Consider the following 21,329-nt stretch of genomic DNA (forward strand, 5'->3'; position numbering starts at 1 on the left):
TTCATGCAGTAGCCCTTGGACCAGTCCGGACCGGACCAGATGTAAAAAATGTACTGTACACTGCAGCTGGGGAGAACGGTCCTACCTGGAGCCTCTGGCAGAAAGCTCCAGGGGAGACTCGAGGTCGACCCCTCGGCTTTTGGAGTCGGGGATATAAAGGATCTGAGGCCAGCTATACCCCAACTGAGAAAGAAATACTGGCAGCCTATGAAGGGGTTCGAGCTGCTTCGGAAGTGATTGGCACTGAAGCACAGCTCCTTCTGGCACCCCGGCTGCCCGTGCTGGGCTGGATGTTCAAAGGCAGGGTCTCCTCTACACATCATGCAACCGATGCTACATGGAGTAAATGGGCTGCACTAATTACACAACGAACTCGAATAGGAAATCCCAGTCGTCCAGGCATTCTAGAAGTCATCATGGACTGGCCAGAGGGCAAAGATTTCGGAATGTCACCAGAGGAGGAGGTGATGCGCGCTGAAGAGGCCCCACCATATAATAAACTGTCAGAAAGTGAAAAGCAGTATGCCTTGTTTACTGATGGCTCTTGCCGTATTGTGGGAAAGCATCGGAGATGGAAGGCAGCTGTATGGAGTCCTGGACGACAAGTTGCAGAAACTGCTGACGGAGAGGGTGAATCGAGTCAGTTTGCCGAGGTGAAAGCCATCCAGCTGGCCCTGGACATTGCTGAACGAGAAAAGTGGCCAGTACTTTATCTCTATACTGACTCATGGATGGTGGCAAATGCCCTGTGGGGGTGGTTGAAGCAGTGGAAGCAGAGCAACTGGCAACGCAGAGGTAAACCCATCTGGGCTGCTGCACTGTGGAAAGATATTGCTGCCAGGGTGCAGAACCTGGTGGTGAAGGTACGTCATGTAGATGCCCATGTACCCAAGAGTCGGGCCACTGAGGAACACCAGAACAACCAACAAGTGGATAAAGCGGCTAAGATTGAAGTGGCTCAGATGGACTTAGATTGGCAACATAAAGGTGAATTATTTTTGGCCCGGTGGGCCCATGACACTTCAGGCCATCAGGGCAGAGATGCAACATATAGATGGGCCCGTGACCGAGGGGTGGACTTAACAATGGACACTATTGCCCAGGTTATTCATGAGTGTGAAACATGTGCTGCAATTAAACAAGCCAAGCGGTTAAAGCCTCTTTGGTATGGAGGACGATGGTTGAAGTATAAATATGGGGAGGCCTGGCAGATTGACTATATCACACTGCCACCAACCCGCCAAGGCAAGCGCCATGTGCTTACCATGGTGGAAGCAACCACCGGGTGGCTGGAAACATACGCCGTGCCCCATGCCACTGCCCGGAACACCATCCTGGGCCTTGAGAAACAGATTTTGTGGCGACACGGCACCCCAGAGAGAATTGAGTCAGACAATGGGACTCATTTCCGGAATAACCTTATAGATATTTGGGCCAAAGAGCATGGCATTGAGTGGGTATATCACATCCCCTACCATGCACCAGCCTCTGGGAAAATCGAACGGTACAATGGGCTGTTAAAAACTACACTGAGAGCGATGGGTGGGGGAACTTTCAAGCATTGGGATACACACTTACCAAAGGCCACCTGGTTGGTCAACACCAGAGGATCTGCCAACAGGGCTGGCCCAGCCCAGTCAGAACTGTTACATATTGTAGAGGGGGACAAAGTTCCCGTGGTGCATATGAAGAATTTGCTGGGAAAGACAGTCTGGGTAATTCCTGCTTCAGGTAAAGGCAAACCCACTCGTGGGATTGCTTTTGCTCAGGGACCTGGATATACTTGGTGGGTAATGCGGGAAGATGGGGAAGTCCGATGTATACCTCAAGGGGATTTGATTTTAGGGGAAAACAGCCAGTGAACTCAATTGTATGCTGTTGCCTGCTGTGTAATGCTTTTATAGCCCATCAACTAGATGTCTCCAGGTCACCAGCGACTGGCCCTGACTTCCCTCCAGCCATCATCCCAACAGAGAATGAACTTTGAACATCATGGACCGAATGGACTCGGCAGCATTATAGGGATTGGTCCATGCACTAAGAAAATGATTTTTCCTCTTGGTCTGTATGTATATGGATGTATATATGTGGGAGAGCGATGGTGTATTGAAAAATGTGGGATCTGAGCACGACGTGAATGGTATGGAATAAGGGGTGGATAATGTCCTGGGTTCCACAGTAGCAGTCATGTTTTTCCTTTGTGTTAACTGGTACAGTGCTGTGTTTTGACTTCCAGTTTGAGAACAGTGTTGGTGAAGCCGATGTTCTCGGTTGTTGCTAAGTGATGTTTACCCTGACCAAGGACTCTGTGAGGCTCATGCTCTGCCAGGGAGGAGGGGAGGCTGTGAGGAAGCAGAGACGGGGCGCCTGACCCGGGCTAGCCGGGGAGGTATTCCATACCACAGCACGTCATGCCCGGGGTGAGGGGTAACTGGGAGTGACCCGGAAGGACAGGGGTTTCCGGGTGGAGCTCGTTTCTCTTGGCCGGTGGTATCGTATTCTCTTCCCTTGTTATTTTCCCTTATCATTGTTGTAGCTGATAGTAGCGGTGGTGATTTGTTGCTGGACTGTTTTTGTCTCAACCCGTAGGAGTTGCACTCTCTCGATCCTCCTCCCCGTTCCTCCGGGAGCGGGGAAGGGGAGAGCCCCGGTGCGGGGAGGCAGGGGGGGAAGACGGACACGGACCTCGATTGTTGTCAGCTCGGCACCACTCACTGGGAGTGAGTGAACAAGCTACCTGACTGGGTTTAAACCACGACAACGCTCATCCTCAAGAAGCACTTGCCCCATCCAACAGCCCAAGTAGAGGCTTTGTTCCATTCCCAAATTCCCACTGCACACCCCTGGGGACAGGTCATTCCGGCAGCTTGGGAATAGCAGCCATCAGGGACTTTAGGAACCGGGTCCAAGCAAATGCAACAGAAGAACCAGTACCACGGAGGCAGAGAGAAGTGATATGCTTTAGGAAGTGATATGCTTTAGGAAGTGATATGCTTTAGGAAGTGAAAGCCTTTAAGTCTGTGGGTTTTTCACAGACGTCCCCCAAGGTTTTGTTATATTAATCTCTTAATGGGTTTATGGTAATTGTACACATGCCAACAGTGAGCAGGCGAGCCTTCTGCTGGGGAGTGCTCCTGTGCAGGGGTAGAGCACCACTGAGAAGATCAGACTCAAATCCCTGGCTCAGGCACAGCCCTGACTGGAGCTGGATCAGATGCTGCTCATGGCTACAAAGCTGCAAAGCCCTGGAGAAGGGAACTGGATGCAGGAAGGGCCATTAGGCCATTGCCACAATGTTTTCAGCAGCCCAGTACTACAATAGTGGCAGCAACAGCACTGGAGAGAGACAATTGCTGGAAAGGAGAAAGAAAAGACCTTGTGCTAACACTGGGCTGTACAGACAACTGGGGCAACCCAGGCTGCACTTTCAGCTCTGCCACTGACTGCTTGCATGACCGTGGGCAAATCACCAAGGACAGATTTTCCTCCCTTTAAGGCACTTCAACATGCAAAAGAGCCTACAAGCTGGGTTTCCAAAGCTCCCTTGTCTTGCAGCTACCAGCTCCAGACGGCTGGCACAGCAGCAACTGCCCATGTCACGACAGGGAGCACAGACACAGAGCAACCTGATGGCACTGCCACTTCCCCTCTGTGGCCATGGCTGGGCCAGGACCAGGGGTGTAAGGCAGCACGCAGAAATGAGGATGTGTGTTCCCCTCCAGCCCACAGCCTCTTACCTGCTTCTTTTTCAGCTTGGAGATCTGCTGCTCCACCATGGTGATCTCGCGGTCCACGCGGTCCATGTTCTGGATGAGCTCCTCCTTGGAGAGCCGTGTGGGCAGCAGGTCCAGCTCGGCATCAGGGTGAGCAGGGCTCACGGGCGACACGGGCTCCAGTTTGCCAGGCAGGCCACGATCCTGGGGAGCGTAAAACAAGCAGGTCAGCACTTTCTTTCCCAGGAGACTTTGGATCCTTCTCTCATCCTCCCACGTCAGCTGCCACAGCTCCCTGGCCCATTCCCAGCCCTCTGAGACACACACCCCCCTCAAAAAACCTGCTAGACGAAGCAGTTCCAGCTGCCAGATCACATCACCGCAGTGATCCACAACCTCCAGCACCTCCAGAGAGCACCAGCTTAGTCTCCCATTGACGTGGCAGGAGGTCTTCCTCCTGCCAAAGCCTCGGAGGCTCCTTCAGTGCTACCCGCATTCCTATGGATCAATAAACCCATCCATATTCAGCAGCTGCCAGCAGCACTGTCCCTTCACATCTCAGCAGCCAGCTCAAAGCTGCATCTTATCCACAAAGATGAGGTACTAACAGACACATCCTCCTCTGGCACAGCCACGGCCATCCTGGAGAGAAGAGCAGCATTGACTGCCCTGAACGAGAAGGGGCTACAAGGGCCGGACTCCCGTCTCCTTCATGGAGGTCCTCCTCCATCTCATTAAATACTGGGGGAGCTCTGAATGCTGGATGTCAAACACATCCATCCAAAAACAAAGAGAAAGGGGACAGACGAGGTCAGCTCAGATAAAAGCAGACTGAATTGATCACAATCAGTGTTCTTTTTACAAATTCCAGGTAAAGAGGCTCTGAACCGAACAAGACTCTTCAAGTCAGAGGCTGGACAGACAGATCAGCATAACCTCCATGGCCATCACAGGGAACAGCTCTAATGACCATGAGCACAGGCCAGAGGGGAAACGCATCAAAACATTCAGCATCACATCCAGCACTGCAACCACTTTGCTGAGCCCAACAAACCAGTTATCCCAGGAGCATCCCAGGACCACGCTGCCCTTCCCCTCCCCAGCTCCAAAGGAAGGAGCCCACCTCCTGCAAACACAAGCTGCGTGCCTGGATGCCCAGCACTGAGGAACACACCTGAGATGAAGCAGCTCCTTAACAGCCACCCGGTAAGGATCACAGCACATCAACAGCCTGCCCTGACCCGGGACTCTCCTCTCTGGCAGCTTCCCAGCACCTTAATTAGAAGTTTATCTATTCATGTGCTTAGCGAGAGGATGGATTGCTTTCCTGGAGGGGCAGGAAGAGGAGCTGTGGCTTGGTTTGTAACCGTAAACTGCTGCCAGGGTGGGTGGCCAGAATGCTGCAGCTGCTGGGAGGGGAGGGAAGGGGAGGCCAACAAGTGAGGTTCACACAACTTCCCTACCTTCATTTCAGCAGACAAAGCCAACGCTGTTCTGCACCAACTGGTGCTGAGAGTCCTCCCCTCACATGCTGACACACAGCCACTAGCCAGGGCTACCACCAGCCTTCTCCCCAGGCTGGTCCTCCTGGGAATGAGGGTGACAGGATGGAGCTCGGTGGCACTGGGACCCCTCTGTGCTCCTCTGCCTAGCAATGCACATGAATAATGGCCCTAGGTTGTTTGCCAGCTGTGTTGTAGCTCACACCAAGCATGCAGATGCCATCTTGGCACTGCTGAGCATCCCCATAGCATACGTTGACCATGAAGCAGAATAATGTAGGGTGGCCTGCACCCTGCTGCTGGTGGGGATGAAGCATGATGAGCTCCCTCCTGGGGATGCTGCACCCACAGTCCCACAGACATGGCTGGCGGGGCTGTGCTGAGATGAGCTCTGCCCTGTTCCCCTCCTTAAGGGATGGGCAACATTGTCCACAGCAAAGCTAGAACAAGGGGAAGCAAAAGAGGATGTTTCCCAACAAAGCAGCCATGTCCCAGGACACCAGCATCTTCCATTGCTCCTCATTTTTCCTGCTCAACCCTGTTATAGCTGAAGGAGGCATCAAGCCAGGCAGGGAAGAACCACTGCTGGGCGCAGCCTGGAGGCATCGACACCCTTCCCACTGCTGCCATCAAGGGACAGAAAGCAAAGGAGCAACTTGAAATCCTTTTCTCAAAGTCCTGTGTGGGGCTCATGCAGCCCTAAGAGCACTGAGGCACCAGCAAGCTGAGCTGGTTGTTTCCAGCATCAGTTCAGAAGAGAAACTAGAAGTATTTCAAAGGTTTCTGGAGAACCCCAAGGAGCAGATGAATCAGGTGTTCACAAAATTCTGGTCAGATTAAGAGATGGGAATGGGGAAGTGGCAGTGGCTTTTTCTAAAGAAAAGCAAGCTGCCTGCCAAAAATGCAGGAGAGAGACTTATCTCTATGCACATGAAACAAAAGACAGCATCTCACATCTGCCAATATACAAGACAGGGCATCCTTAAACCCCTGCTTGGCACAAAGCCCTTTGGAAACCCGGTTTCTGGTGCTTTATCTTCTTACCTTGCAGAACATGAAGTGAAACAGCAGCAAAAGCTGAGTAAGGGAAACAGCTGTAAGTCACAGCACAAAAGCCATCATCATCTGGTATTAGGGATGATTATAGCAGTAGAGAGAAGCAGTGCCCCTGGACCTCAAATAACCAGTCACTGTCGTTTCACAAGCACCTCTCAAAATGACAAACAGCAAGAGGAAGGAAAACCCAAACCTGAAGGTATAAAGAGAATCTTCCCCTGCAGCAATGAAGAGCAAAAAGCAGAGCTCAGGGGTTTGTGCAAGGCACGAAGAAGCCCTTCTTCTAAATCACAAAAATGGGTTGAAGAGAGGTTTGTAAAGACTGGAGTCCACCCAGAGCCTGGGACGGACTCTAACGGATGAAGATATTTCACCTCGTGCTCTGTTTGCTGGCACTCTCAAGAAGCTGCCCAAAATATATTGCTCTGCTTCAGACAGTACCATAGCCAGGCCTGAACAAGTGCAGTGTGAAACGTGAAATTCTCCTTATTAACGTGAAGTCACAGACCTGGAGCCCAGCGAGAGCCGGGAGAGCTGGAATAAATCTGCTGGAGGAAAGAAAACAATTACTGCATTACTCCAGTTGGTATTTTCTCAGTAATTACACTGCTTCCATGTGATTTGTTTTTATACACGGTTAACAGCTACCGTAGTTCCTGTTTATCCCTGGCCCTATTACGTGATTTATATGATAACAAGGGTTGGGTGAGTGGGGGGCAGAGGCTGTATAAACCTTCCCACAGCAAGAGGAGATGCTGGCACTGAAGAAAACAATTATCACTGAGGAGTCTACCAAAGAGCAAGGCCAAGCTTTGGGGGTGGGTTTCCTCTGCAAGCTTTTATTCCCAACACAGATAACATTAACAGAGCAAGCCTGCTATGTGCTATTCGGCAGTGTCTTTAAAAACATGGGGGAAGGAGGGGAAAGGAAAAGGACAAGCCAACTGCCTGCCGATGCCTTCAAGAGCAAATAAGCCCCTGGGTAAATTCAACATCCCTGCCTCCAGGCACAGCAACAACTGGGTCCACAAGAGATGGTGAGAACACCAACCCCAATCCCAGGACATGCTAGAACCTGCAACAGACCATTGCCTTGTCATTTTCTTGCATTACTGACCCACTTGCAATGCTCCCAGGGAGGAAGTGGGAATCGGTGGGATGGAGAATGGTGTCCACGCCATGCACGCGCTCAGCCTCTATGGAGGGCAATTTTCCTCATCCACTTCCCACCCTCAGGAGATGGCGAGTTGGTGGCTCCACTCCATCTGCACCTAATTGTCACTGCAAAAGGCATTTTGGCCTTTCTGATCCCTTGACCACACTAACTGCCTCTTCACAACAACACTGGTGGAGCCACAAAGCTCCCATAACCCCAGCTGGTGCCTGCGCATCACTGGTGCATACCAAGCAAATAGAGCCGCTTGCTTGGGACAACCCTCAGGATCTCTATCACAACACCACGATGTCTGCCCTACGTTACCATCTTCTGGTCTCTGCCTTTCTAAACCAGATCATGAGTGATGTTCCCCCAAGCCCAGGACAGAGATTCAGGGATGCCAACGTCACCTCTTCAGACAAAGTCTGTTCACTTTCTAATTACCAGGCAGCAGCAGCGGTTTCTGCTGGAGCACCGGGAGGGATTAGGAGGTGTTATCTCCAACTCCTGCCCACTCACACATCTCACATCCTCACGGGATGGAGGAGATTGCCAAAGCAGGCAGGATGGGCCAGGGCTGCTCAAATTAATTCCCCCTACAAGAACACATGAGCAAGAAGTGGGCTTGGGATCAGGGTGAGCTGCTGCAAGAGTGCCTCCCTCACCCGCGCACAGAGCCAGGGAGCATCAGTGAACTCCAACTAACAACACTCCCAAAATCCCATCCGTGTGAGGCTGTGCTACACGGCAGAGACACAGCACCTTGTCCTCCCTGTCCTGGAACACGGTGGAGCAGCAGACGCGCAGCCCCAGGGCTTTCCCACACATCCTGGGATGAAAACCAAGCAGGAGAGCCAACACCCCACACCTCCATCCACCAGGTTTTAAGGTAAAAACGTGCACGTAAGAACTCTTAAATGAGCCAAATACAGACCAAAGGAATGTTCTTCTTAACTGGAAAAGTGTCCAACGCGTTCTGTCGCATCAGCAGCCCCCTGCTGACAGCACTGACATGGGGAAATAGAGTCCAAGGGCTGAAAATCAACATCTCATTTCCCCAGGGAGACACAAGTACAAATTCAGAGCCTGAGCAGTGAAAAGTACATCGAGTTATCACAGTTCTTTTGTTCATGACCATCTGCTGCACTAATGGCTCCTTCAGCAGCCCAACCCTTCAAACAGGGCTTTAATTCTTCAGCACTGCTGGGCTCTCAGCTCAAAAGGCTGCCACAGTGGGACACAGATGAGCATGTTGGTGGATGCAGTGTGACTCCCACAGTGCTGTTCACCATGAGCACAAGGGTGTTCCCATACAAGCTAACAGCGCCTTAGGGATGCCATCAGGGACCAAGGCATCACCCGCCTCCTTCCTCCATCCCCTTGGCACGTACAGGGATCGCTTTCACTGGATGCAGCCCAGTATGTGCTCTCATGGGAATTCACGAAGCTGGAGCCCAAGGAGCTGTCTGAAGACAAAGCTGATTTTTAGGTTTTTTTCCCTAAATAAATCTGTGACTTTATGAGCAGGCCTACGAGATTCCTTTCCCCTGTAATCCAGCTGAATTCCATGCAGCCAGGGCAGAAAGCATCCCAACAATTTCTAAGCCTGCACGAAAAGTAGGTCAAAAAACTTCCCCAATGTTTCAACAGCTTGAAGCAATTTAATTGCAAAACCAGTACCAAATGGTGACCCTCCCTCCCCACCCCCTCCAGCAGATTTATGAGGGTGGTAAAACCTCGCCAGTTAAACGCACTAACCAAAGCCTAGGATCTGGCCTTGCAAAACCTTCTTGTGCTTAAAAGAAACCACTCCATAGTGTTATACTGAGCAGATGCTGCCTCTGGACCTCGAGATCGGAGGAAGCACCAGTTTAGGGACTCAGAGGTAGCCTACAATACGGATCAAATCCAGAAAACCTCACTCGGGCAAACTCCCACCGAAGCCGAAGGCATTACACCGACAAATGGATGTTGTGCCTTTCATTACCTTCTTGTGTTTCCCCATTAGTGGATAATAATTGCATTGAATGCTCATGTTCCCTACTGACTTCACAAGAGTGATGAATTCTCACCTACCCATCTCCTCATTACAAAGAGGAGCTAATCGCTCCCCCTCTCATTAAGAACTCCCCAACGCTGCCTCTTCTGCGCTGCTGGATCTGCAGCTGACTCCAAGTTAGTTAAAGCGTTAACTGCCGGGACTGAGATTTTTCCATGCTGAATATTTCCTTCAGGCATTTCAGGCTTTTCTTTTTCCTAAACAGTAAATTTCAGCCAACACAACTCTGCTGCTTCCAAGAACAAGCTTACAGGAAAATATGCCTTTCTGCAACGTTCACAGGGATTCTGGGAACCTTTCCTCTGAGCACCTTCGGCGCAGTGGATACATCTGGTAAGGCTATTCCCTGCCAGTGATTTGCCTTTTGTTAACTCTGAAAAGGTGTCCAAGTGAATAGAGAAATTAATTAAAACCTCGTTTTGGTGCTTGCCATAGGGAATGGCTTTGAACCAAGCGAGTGGAGCTGGGTCCTGGGGAGCTCCAGGTCAGGTATCATGCTCTGCCTGTGCTCCTGCAAAGGGCAAGGTTGAGCTGGAAGGACCTTACTGGCATGTGTGGAGTGCTCTGCGCAAAAGCAATGAGAGCCCTAAAAGAGCTGTGAGTAAATGCAAGGAGTCCTTTGGACAGCAGATAAAAGCCTGAGACCACCCACCAAATGATAAGCAGCCAGCAATCTGCTCAGCAAGAGATGGAGGGTATCCTGGGCATGTAAAGTGAAGATGGTGTCCTGATGCTCTCAGCAGAGAAGGAGGAGAAGTTAAGGTTGTAGCCCACAGAGCAGCAAGCGCTCCCACTCCTCCATTTAATGTTGAAGTTAATGCAATTAATTCATCCACCAGAGCAACATTTCACCTTTGCTGAAGTTGCATCCAACCATGCGCTGCCCAGAACATCATCACCCCTGTGACACCCCACCTCAGCCCTACATCTCCACCTCCCTTCCCAATCCAAACCCATTTCTTTAAGCGAGCAGGGCTTCTCCTAACCTGGAAGAGAAACAGCACAGGAGCCCCTCACATCCTCCCCTCCACCAGCCCTTGCAGAGCCAGGCGCAGGAGGACAGTGGCAGTCCCTGGCAGGCACAACTCTGCTCACCCTGTGGCCAGAGCCAGGAGGAAAGCATCAGTGTCTCGGTTTGAGGAGCAAAACCGCTTCCTTGAGGAATGGCGCTGGCTGACGGCATGGAAGCAACCACGAAATTACAGTGCTGGGGAGGCAAAGGTCTGCATGAAAAGGCACCAGGCACATAACCCATAGGCTTGCAAGCACGTCAGAATCCTGCACCAGGATACTCAGAACCACGACCCGAGGGACTAAGACATCCCTCAGGTCGATAGATGACAACAGGAGGTGGCTGCCCCAAGCTCCCCAGAATGCTCAAGAGGCCTGAACAAAACACAGTGGAGGTGACTGGTTGTTTGATGTCTCTTAAAAAGGAGCAAACTGTGAGAAATGCCCCCAGTTACATTAAGAGCAAAGGCAGGGAGGCAGATTTCCAATTGCCCAATTTGGCGCTTGGGGTTGGCACCTCCTGGCTCCAGAAACAGGTTTTAAATCAATGGGGGAGCTCAGTGCAGAGCTCCTCCCAGCAAAGCAGCTGGGCTGAAACCACCCTCATCTTCCCTAGAAAGTGCCAGCTTCAAGCAGCTTTCACAGGAACCTCTGAATAATCCCCAAGGACTTCCACGGAAACATGGGATGCAGCGACGTGGCCACATGCAACCAATGCCCTCTCGTTTCCTCATCTCTCCCTGTGCCTGCTGCTCAGGGAGGTTCTTTAGGGAGACCTTCAGGGAGGCAGGAGGGGTCCCTACCTGGGGGTGCAGCAGATTCCTTCCAAACTTCCTTCAGCAGCCCTGTCACCCAACCTGACAAACCTCAGGGGAGCCCAGCACTTCCTCCATACCTTTGGAAGCTTTGGCCTCCCACCATGTTATTTATAGGTTTTGCAGCACCACCCATCCTCTTTCCAGTGCCACATGCAGTAAAGCAAGGATCGAGTCCTCCCAGCACACCAGTGGGGCAGGGTTGCAGCATTAAGACCCATGTTAATCTCAGTAGGCGTATTCCCTCTGATCTGAAGATGCTGGCACAGTCCCTGCTGTATCCCAGCTGGTCCTCAAGCCCTGGATGCCATGATAAAAGCACAAAGGAGTTTGTCTTTTGCAAAAAAGACCTCTGCAGAAAAGAAGACCCTTACTTTTATAGTAGTTCAATACTGCAGTGACCAGTACATATGCCATCACACGAGTGGGACAGCACCTGCATTGGAATGCAGAAGTGGGAGCCAGGCAACTCCATCCACTCGCATCTGCCTCCATGGAGCATCACATTAACAAATACTGTTTTCACCCCAACTAGCACAGCCAAAAAGCAGGCAGCAGCCAAGCAGCACGATTAAAGACATTGCAGCATCACGGGTTGCAAACATGGGGCCAGATCCTGAGCCAAGCTCAGCACCATGCTTGTCCCTGCAAGCACTGGGACACATGGGGCACTGCTTGGAATAGCTGGGAAGAGCATCGTTGTGCTCAGCAACCTGGATGTGCCGAGCAAATCTCCTCCCCTGCTTACAGAGGGTGCTCCAAGGCTGGTGGCTGCTGTGAGGGCAGCAGGAGCAGGGTGCTGGGGAGCGGGTCCTGCACTGCACCCCAGGAAGCTCTGTCTCATTCATTGGGTGACTCCAGGTGCATCCTCCATCCAGCACATGGACAAGCAGGAGGGAGGGAGAATCCACCACAGCAGCTTCGGCAAACCTCACTTATTTCAAGATAAAAAACTGAGGGGAAATGAAAAGACAAAAGCCCTTCTCAGCCTGGTGTTATCAAGCAGAGGAAATGAGACTTCTAAAGCTCCCATTCAGAGAGGAGGGGGGGGGGGGAGAAATCCCACTCCAGACGCACTTGAGGGAACAGCTTTTGAAATGGAAATGTTGCTCTTCAGAAACACTGAATTTTCCTCCTACTGCCAGCGAGGAGGAAGGAGGCAGAGGAGTGAGCAGGGACTCCTCAGCCATGCAAATCCAAGCGGGGTCCATTCAGGGCAGCACCCGGGCGGCCCTGTTGAGAGGGGATTTGTCAGGGAGTTAATCAGGACCGGCACACCGTATTAACAGCGGCAAGCTGCCTTGAAGGGGCATCAGATTTAGAGGGGAGGAAAAGGAATGAATGAAGACAGCTCTATTTAACCACCACCACCACAAGTAATAGAGACCTAGAGGCTGCTCATACTCCCCTCTGTTCTCCCTGCAAAGCCATCACCCAAAATCATTTCTCCCCAGATCCTGGAGGCTGAGCTGCCTACTGAGAAGCAGCTTGACTGATGGAGAAAGAAAACACAAGCAAGGCCTAAGATGGTTTGAGCAGTGGCTGAGATGTGTTGCGGGACCATCTCAAACCTCCTCTTACATGTGAGAGACACTGCACCAAGCGAGGATCCCCAGTGGCTCCCAGCACATAGGGTGATGGGTCCCAGCACTGAACTGCTGCTCATTCCCAGCAGCTCCTCTTCTAACTGTGTCAGCTCCAAAACCACAAGTTACTGCACCTATAGCAACCCAGGGAGCTCTCCTCACCAGCTGCATGCCACCACTTCATTGCTCCAATCTCTTCAGGGTCACTAAATGTATAGGTTCATTCTAGCTGTGCTCTCAGGTATATAAAGCAGGACATCAGGTATCTCTCATCTGTAAGAACCAGAAATTCTATGTCTGCAAGAAAATGGCAATACCCCAAAGACTTCCCTCGCCCCAAAAATCTTGTGAGACAAGTTCAATTTTATCATTAAAGTCTCCCTATTCCTATCAGGACATCTCAGTACACACATGCACGTCTTGTGAGGCTCAAACACGCACACGAGATGAGAACTGAGAGGCATGGGAGCAGACAGGGGTCACTGGTCAACCTGACCTGTGAACTTCACTGGCTGAGACACAAAACGAAGCCACTTTTACATCCAGGATCCAAGCCAACCTCACTTCCATTTTGAGGTGGCGGCACTGGAAAACTTGTTTAAGTGTGAAACAAGGCTCACAGCTGCTGAGATGCTTTTGAGAACATTTTAACCAACATAAAGAACAGGCTTCGGGGGGAAGTATTTCCCTTGAAACAGCTCCTCTTGGCTTTGAACAAAGCTTTTGGTGGCCTCATCTGTCCCCAACACACCACTGAAGCCTGTTTAACTCCCTCTTCACTTTGGCATCTCTCCTTTCTGCAGGCGCTGGCTCTGCATCCTGCAAAGTGCCATCCCCAACACATGCATGGGACATGATGGGGACTGCACCCACCACCCCCTGGACACCCAGAACATGCACCATCCATGGCCCCAAGCACCCCACAAGCAACCCAGGACACACATGGCCCTGTCTGCCTGCAGGCACCTCCATGCACTGTAAGAGGCAGGTGTAGCACGGGGCAGGGCACACTGCTCCGTGCAGGATACGTGCTGACAGGGGAGCAGCCATCACCGCACCATCCATTGCAGCCAGCTGCCGGCTGCGCTCCATCCTTTATTGTTCCAATAATTGTGCAGACACGTGGAAGGGGAAGCCTCGACATTCCCTGCTTGTCCGAGGAGCCATTTCCTTCACTGCTCAGCCTGTTTTTCCATCAGGAGGCTGCATCCTGAGCCCTGGAGGCAGCAGGCGGGGGGGGGGCAGCAGTGCCGGCCATCCCCACCACCATCCTCATCTGCATCCCCATGGCCGGCGGGGCAGGAAGGTGGGAGGAAATAACGTGTCCCAGCAGCAGGAAACGCAGTGCAGGTCCAGCCAAGCCCTCGACAGGCCCAGGAAAGCACATGCAAAACAAAGCATTTTATGGAAGTTTTGGGTTTATTTGGCAGGGGGTTTTGCCACAGTATTTTTTGCACCCTGTTCATCAGGTAAAGGTGCAGGGACCATTGTGGCATCTCAAGCATGATGCTCCTTGAGCATCATTCAGCTCTGCAGTCAGAGCAAGACTGACCAAGGAAAGACAAACACCAGCAAGAGGGCAGGATGAAACAACCCCCTAAGACCCAGGGCAGGAGCACTGTTCCTAATGGCAAATGGCTGTGGAGACACTCAAACTGCAAACCTCTGCCCAGGCATGAAGCACCCTTGCCTCTTAATGCAGAAAAAAACCCAAACATCTCAGCTCCCATAGCAAGAATAGGGCCACAGTGAATTTGTTATTATCTGTTAGCAAAGCAGCAGCTTCCCACCAAGGCTGGAATTTCCATCTTGGTTTGGCAGGCACAGGGCTGTGAAATGATTACTGTGTTTACTTTTCCTTTGCTAACTATAAAATCCCATTCCACTGCCCTGCCAAGAATGACTGAAGCTAATAAAATTCAGGCATTTGGAAGAAAGCAATAATAAACCTCCCTTTTGGGGCCTTTATGATGAAATTTCCCCCACTCCAATCAGCTATTATGCTGTATTCATGAACACTAGTGATGTCTCCAAGTGCACCCAGATTGACTCAAATCAATATTTAGCTTTGCTCGAGACTGTAAGCCCTTTCCTGTGTGGCTGTTGAAGGCACGATCACTGAGCGAGAAGAAGCCTTTGAAAAAGCAGCTTACAAGTATAGGAGACAGCAGATATATCTATATATATACATATATAAGGGTGTGTGTGTGTATATAAAAAGAGTAGGATTTTCAATTACCTAAAAACCTGTGAAAAAGTATATATATGCATGAAGCATTCATGGATGCATGAGTTTACAAATCCCTCTCCATATATATTGAAGGGCATTAATACAACACACAGTATGTATTTATACACACATACCTGCCTGTTCTTGAGTAGCTTTTAGTGCTTGAAAGACCGGAACGTTCCTGTGTTTACATCTGCCACTCTGTCTGCTGCCGAGGCAGAAACACATTAGCTGCTGGGGGCAATCTGCTCTACATCATACCTGTGATGGCTGGCACGAGATAAAATAACACAGACATGAAAACCAGCCTGAAATAAAAGCCTGTGCTTGGTTTGGTCGCATAACCACGCGGGACGCCTTGATGTGCACTAGGCAATGGTTCTTTCTTAAGCAGCCACGGGAATGACAGCATCCCAAGTGGAGATCAGAAGGCAGAAATGATGACTGCTGCTCCTCAGGGAACAGGGCAGGGAAGAGAGAAATCAGCCATGTCCCCTGTCAGGGCAGCCACTGGAGCAGGTTGTTTAAAGCATACCTAGGAAGCATCACTGCGCAGGCAGAGGAGGTGCTGAAGTGCTAAGACATAGGAGAGACCCACTGCCAGCGTGCGCTGGAGCAGGTGCTGTGGGCTCTGCGTTCCCAGGGGGAACCCCTCGGGATGTGACACAGACAGCACGCACTGGACAACCCCTCCTCTACTGCCTGGCACTCCTAGACGACAGTGCTCTGCTCTTCCCCTGCATCCCACAGGATTAAAGGGGCTGCCAGTCATTGGCCGGGATGAAGGCAAGCAGAAGCTGGGCTGAACACTGGCACATGCAGAAGCTGCTCGGTCAGAGCACTAAGGTGACCAAAGACTAAGTAGATCTAGGTCAGAACTGCGAGGAGGTGCTGCAGCTCCTTTCATCCTGCGCTGATTCTCCCCCACTAATTCCTGCTTTCGATTCACCAAACCAGGGTAGGACAGAGCACATCTCTCCTGCCCTGAGCCAGCTCTGCCGCTGGGCAAAAGCCCATTTCCAAGGGCAGGGGGAGCAGGCTCCACTGTGCTCTCGCTCCTTCTCTTCTTGGAAAAAGGTGCCAAGAATGAGAATTCAATGTTTCGAGAGCAGCAGAGCAAGCCAAGGGCCTGTCAGCCTGTCCTAAAACAACCCTTCCTCTGCTCGCCGAGCGCGCAGCCAGCATTCCTGACGCACAACAGCGTCCATCACCCCTCAGGCCCCCCCATGCAGCACAAAGCTGCAGAGCGTTTTGTGGTGGAGCAAGCCAGAAATCCCTCTGAATGTTCTCTGCCTAACACGCAGCCAAAGTGTTTTTCTGTTTAAAAAGCAGATTTGGGTCCAAAAAGAAAAGGAGGTTTTCAGCGAGTGATTATAACTGGGCCCTTTGGCACTCGACAGCTTCTCTGTTGTTATCGATGCTAAGGGTGCTGTTATGAGATGAGGCTCCGTGAAGCACGGACGTGAAGTCACGGAGCTTTAGCAAGGGCTGTTGCCATGTTCAATATGTTATTACAGCTCCATCACCACAGGCACAAAGAGCAGCAACTTGTCTCTGCCAAATCCATCTCTGAAATCGCTCCCCCACGCCAGCCCCTCCAGCAATGGCAGGCAAACACCATCGATTGCTGTTGCATCCCCTCCGCAGCATTCCACCCGGTGCTGGGAAGGAAGGCGTTAGCATGAAATACCCTCCTCCTCCTAACACAGCACACAGAATTAATCTGATCGGTGTCACAACTCACTGGCTTTCGTTGTGTGAGTCAGAACTGTGGATGAGCTGCATTTCATAAGCGTGGAAAAGTACAGCACCAAAGATGGGCTCGGCGCTGTACAATCACAGAGGAGACAGCCAAGTGCTCCCTGCAAACCCCTTGCCGTCCCCAGGAGGACCCTTGGCAAGAAGGGGTGTGCAGAGATGTGAACAAGGAGGGAAGATGAGTTCATCTGCAAGATGTACGTGCTTGTGAATCAGTAACAACCTCCCACTGCTTTGCTGCCTGCACTAACAGGCTAAATCACACGGAAACGGGAAGAATCTCATACCCCATCCCAGAGAGCACCTGGATCCCATGAGAGCTGGAGCAGTGCACGCATACCCCCTCCGAAAGGATGAGGGGAAAAAAACCCAGATCAGGCTGAAAGTGGAAGGAGAAAAGAAACCAGCCAGGACATTGCTCTTGGTACCAGGACTGAATTCTTCCCTGGAATTTTATCCCAGATAGGGTTTCTATTTTACCACAAACATGCAAAATGGACTGACCACAGGTAGAGAGCAGCGGGGGCTGGCACAGCCCTCTCACCTGGCACCATACCTGTGCTTTGAAGCAATACACGGGAGATGGGTGCCACTTCCTGACACCCCAATCCCATTTCCTAAATCCCACCCTGAGGACTGACGAAGTTAAACAGCAAACAAGCTTTGCTCTCCTCTATTTCCAGGACATAACAGAACACGTAAGAACCCTTGCTATGAAACGGAAAACTAGATCCACATAACACATGCAAACACTTTGTAGATGGAGAAGAAAAGCCTGCATGGAGCAGCACACCCAGCCCACAGCGCTGCCCTGTCGCAGGCAGGAAAAGCCGGCAATATTTCTTCCAATTACAGGGGTGAGGGACACAGTCAAGGGACTTTGTTTCCCTCAAGCACATCAGGTGAGATGTCGCACTGCAAGAGCCTTGTAATATTGACTGAATGGAACAGAAAAGGCCAATTATGTAAATGATGAAGCCGGCTCCCGAGGAGCAGCCAGCCTTAGCACGCTGCTACGGCTTGAAAGGCAATTTAAAAGGCTGTTTGGGATGTCGATCACCACAAATGAGCCGAAGAAGTGTGAAACAACCTGTGCTCGAGGCACAATCCCTTCTCCCATTGGTTTTCCAGCCACGTGGAGCCATAACCCAGCTCTCTGTGGCTTGGGAGCAGCTTGGGGAAGGTCAAGCTTAGTTTTGCATCCTGGATCCAGAGCATTTCCACAGCATACAAGAGCTTTCCTTGCCACATCCGAGCCTCTCTGACCATAGTTCTTCAGCCATAGGAACTTCAGCTGAGAAAGGGAGTAAAATGAGTGGCTTTGTCCATTGTGGTGCTCCTTCCCTTTACTCCCTCGTCCCAGGGCGGGCTGGAAGAGCTGAACATCTCACAAGGACTATGCAGTGCCTAACAGTGCCTGGTTTTCAAATGAGACCATCATGAATCCATGCATGGGATGGAGCAGCCCATTCCAGATACACCACTCCTCCAGCTGTTTGTTCCCTTGGCTTTCTCATCCCAGCCTGGCGCATGGCACAGGCTGCTGACAAGCCCACACAGTGATCTTGGCATGGGCCATGCCATGAACTCCCAGGCATGCCACAGGAGCCAGACTGTTTGCACAACCCCAAAGGTGTGTGTTCACACACAGGTGAGCAGGGGGTCCACGCACACGCACTCACACTCACCCTCCTGTGATTTGAAGTGATCTCCAGAGCAGGGAGGGAAGCAGGGGAAGGGAGAATTCCAGTTGGGAAGTGTTTGCACTGTGACAACGTGAACAATGCAAGTATTTCAGCTTTTAAATATGTTTGGAATGGCAGAGAATGCCAACATCTCCCTCAGCTTCCCAGAAATAGCTTTGCATCACTGCTGCCCTAATGCTAAGTCGTCTCCCCCTTTCCTCCCCCAGGTAGGCTTTTGCAACCAGATTTTTATCAGCAGAAGTCAAGAGCAATGAGCAACCACACGGCAGATGTGCGGATGTTGAACACATCACAGGAGGATCATCCTGCAACCCCTGAACTCTGCAACCCCACACCACCCACTCCTGATGGGCGCCCAACTGCGCCATCAGCACTGAGACCATGGGGAAAGCCCAGCCTGCTTCCCAGCCAAGGAGTTAGTGAGTGCTGTTCTCTGCAGGGGAAGGACAAAAGCAGGAAGGATGTAGGTATGTTTGTACCCACTAAAAGTGTTTCATTTCATTGCTCAGACCTGAGGTTAGAGCCACTTCCATAGAAGCAGCATTCAGACTTTGCATTAACACCCCGCAGGCCTTGGTGCAAGAATTACCCTTCTTGTGGCAAGATGTTTGAGGCATTTCACCTTCCACAGGGCTCGTGAAGCCTCGCACTGGCACAGAACTCCACATCTCACTTGGGCTTTGGATAACCCAGACCAAGTGACAGCACACTGGCACTATCAGTGTGTCCCCTTTCCATCAGTGCTCCTGCAGGATCCCTCTTCCTGAGTGTCCCATGGGGCTTTCAGGCAGCCACCCGCTCCCCACCAGATGTGACCACAGCTGGCCAAGGAAACAGCTCACTCTCGTATGACAGCTCTGTGCTGTCCCTGGGGCCCTGCTTGCCATCGAAAGCCTCAGTAATGAGCCCAGAGCTTGTTTTCCAAAGTGAAAACCAACCTCTGGTGGGGAAGGGAGAGCCCAAAGCGATCCATGCCACAGACTCAGAGGCTATGGGAGGACACATGCCCAGGGACAGCCGATGCTCCCAGCTCCATCCCGTTCTCCAGTCCCTCCACACTATTGTTCCATGGCAATAAATCCCACTGGAATTCAGGCCTTGCTCCTACAGGAGGCAGCCCAGGGTGCAGGAACCAAGATGCCGCCTGGCTTTTCCCTGCTCACTGCCTCCGGAGCGCTCCGCTCCTACACATCCCGCCAGAGCGCCGCGGCTCTCCCAGTTGAAAGCACTGCTGCGTTCCCACCCCCTCTGCTCCCTTCCCCCAGTGCTGGATTACTCAATTAGAGATGATGCTTTTGCCAGTTACCTCCAAGCCAACTGGGGCCTCTGCCAAGGTCAACACAAGCTCCAGCCAGTGTCATTAATAACTGCAAGACCAACCCACTGGAAACTCTGAGAGGTTAATCCCAGCAACAGATCAATGTTCCCATAACAAAGCCATGGAGCAGGAACACAACTGGTGATTTACCATGCACTACCTGCATGATCTACATGTGCTGGGAGCTGTGGCACTGCCCCTCCCCATAGCAGAGTCCCCATCCTCCTGCTCCTCTCCACCAGCACATGGATGAAGCAGCCGCCAGGGAATGGCAATGCCAAGGCACTGGCCACAGAGGAGGAAACAGGGCTCCCAAAAGGCCTTTTGGTTGTCCTGGGTGCTCAGCCAGCCTGTGGCCAGGGCAGTCCTCAGGCTCCATCCCACAGCCTGTCTTCCAGGAGTTTATTGTACATTGGGCTCTGGAACGGGCAGCCGGTGTGAAATTTGGCATGCACGCTGCTGGCTGCAATGCATCATTAAAAAGGCATTTTAAATGTGTTAATTCCTCCTTTTTCAATTAACTGCTTTTAAAGCTACATTAATGTGCATCAAAGCAAAATAGCCTTTGCCCTAATTTCTGCTTTGCCTTACATATTTCCTGGCCTTGGCGCTGTCTTTTCCAGACTCCCCCTTCCCTTTTCTTATTCCATTTTTTAAGGCTGTAGCACGACAAAAACACTCATGCAGAAAGGGAAGAAATTAAAACCCTTCAACAATGTACAGCAGAGTCCAAGCCCTAACAACACATGGCTTCTTAATAGCTTTTTTCCATCAATAGTTGTTAATTACTTTACAAAGGAGGGAAGTGGCATTGTCCCTTGTGCAGATGGGGAAATCTGAGATACAGAAAGGGGAAGAGACTCACCCGGTGACCAGGGGCCTGCCAGGGCAGATGGCAGCAAGGTTCAGGTTTCCTAAGCCTCCACCCAGCCCCGTACGCATGGGATTACATGGTTCCTGTGAGCATATTCCTGCTGGAGCAATAGGCTCCACGCAAGTGCAGCCAGCCAGCCCTTGCAAAGGGACTAAATGCAGATCACTGACTCACATCCTATAGGAAGGAGCAGCAAACCACATACGTGGTGGAAAAGCGCTCTCAGAAATGGGAAGAACAACAGTGGAAGCATAATGGGAATAAGAAGAGATGGAAGGGGAGAGGCAGGATGAGCTGAGGGGAAAAAGCAGGCGCTGCTCGGCCAGACGCACCACGCTTACCATCCCTACGGGGCAGGATCGCACGCAGCACCAGCCACACACGGATGCACGGAGACAGGGATCATGCAGATCCATTCCTGGCCTGCTCTGGAGCCGTCTGGTTTGCTCCTGTCTGCTGTTACTTGATGCAGGTCTGTGACTTGATCAGAAAGAAAGCAGAAGCCACCGAGGGTCCTGGGAACCAGCTCCTGCATCCCTGCCAAG

The 21,329-nt window shown here is 51.5% G+C and overlaps 1 protein-coding gene across 9 annotated transcripts in view; it reads right to left on the reverse strand.

Annotated features, from left to right (window-relative positions):
- Positions 1 to 21,329, reverse strand: part of NCOR2 (nuclear receptor corepressor 2) — a 237,005-nt gene that overhangs the window by 122,633 nt on the left and 93,043 nt on the right. For all 9 annotated transcript variants that reach the window (XM_062624136.1, XM_062624129.1, XM_062624134.1 and 6 more), the window contains exon 5: positions 3,738 to 3,917. In XM_062624136.1, coding sequence (XP_062480120.1) covers positions 3,738 to 3,917 — 180 coding nt within the window. The remainder of the gene's footprint in view (positions 1 to 3,737; positions 3,918 to 21,329) is intronic.

Source organism: Pezoporus occidentalis, unplaced genomic scaffold (assembly GCF_034315485.1).
Source record: "Pezoporus occidentalis ecotype Australia unplaced genomic scaffold, CSIRO_AGI_Poc_V1 ctg262, whole genome shotgun sequence".
NCBI classification, from domain to species: Eukaryota; Metazoa; Chordata; class Aves; order Psittaciformes; family Psittacidae; genus Pezoporus; species Pezoporus occidentalis.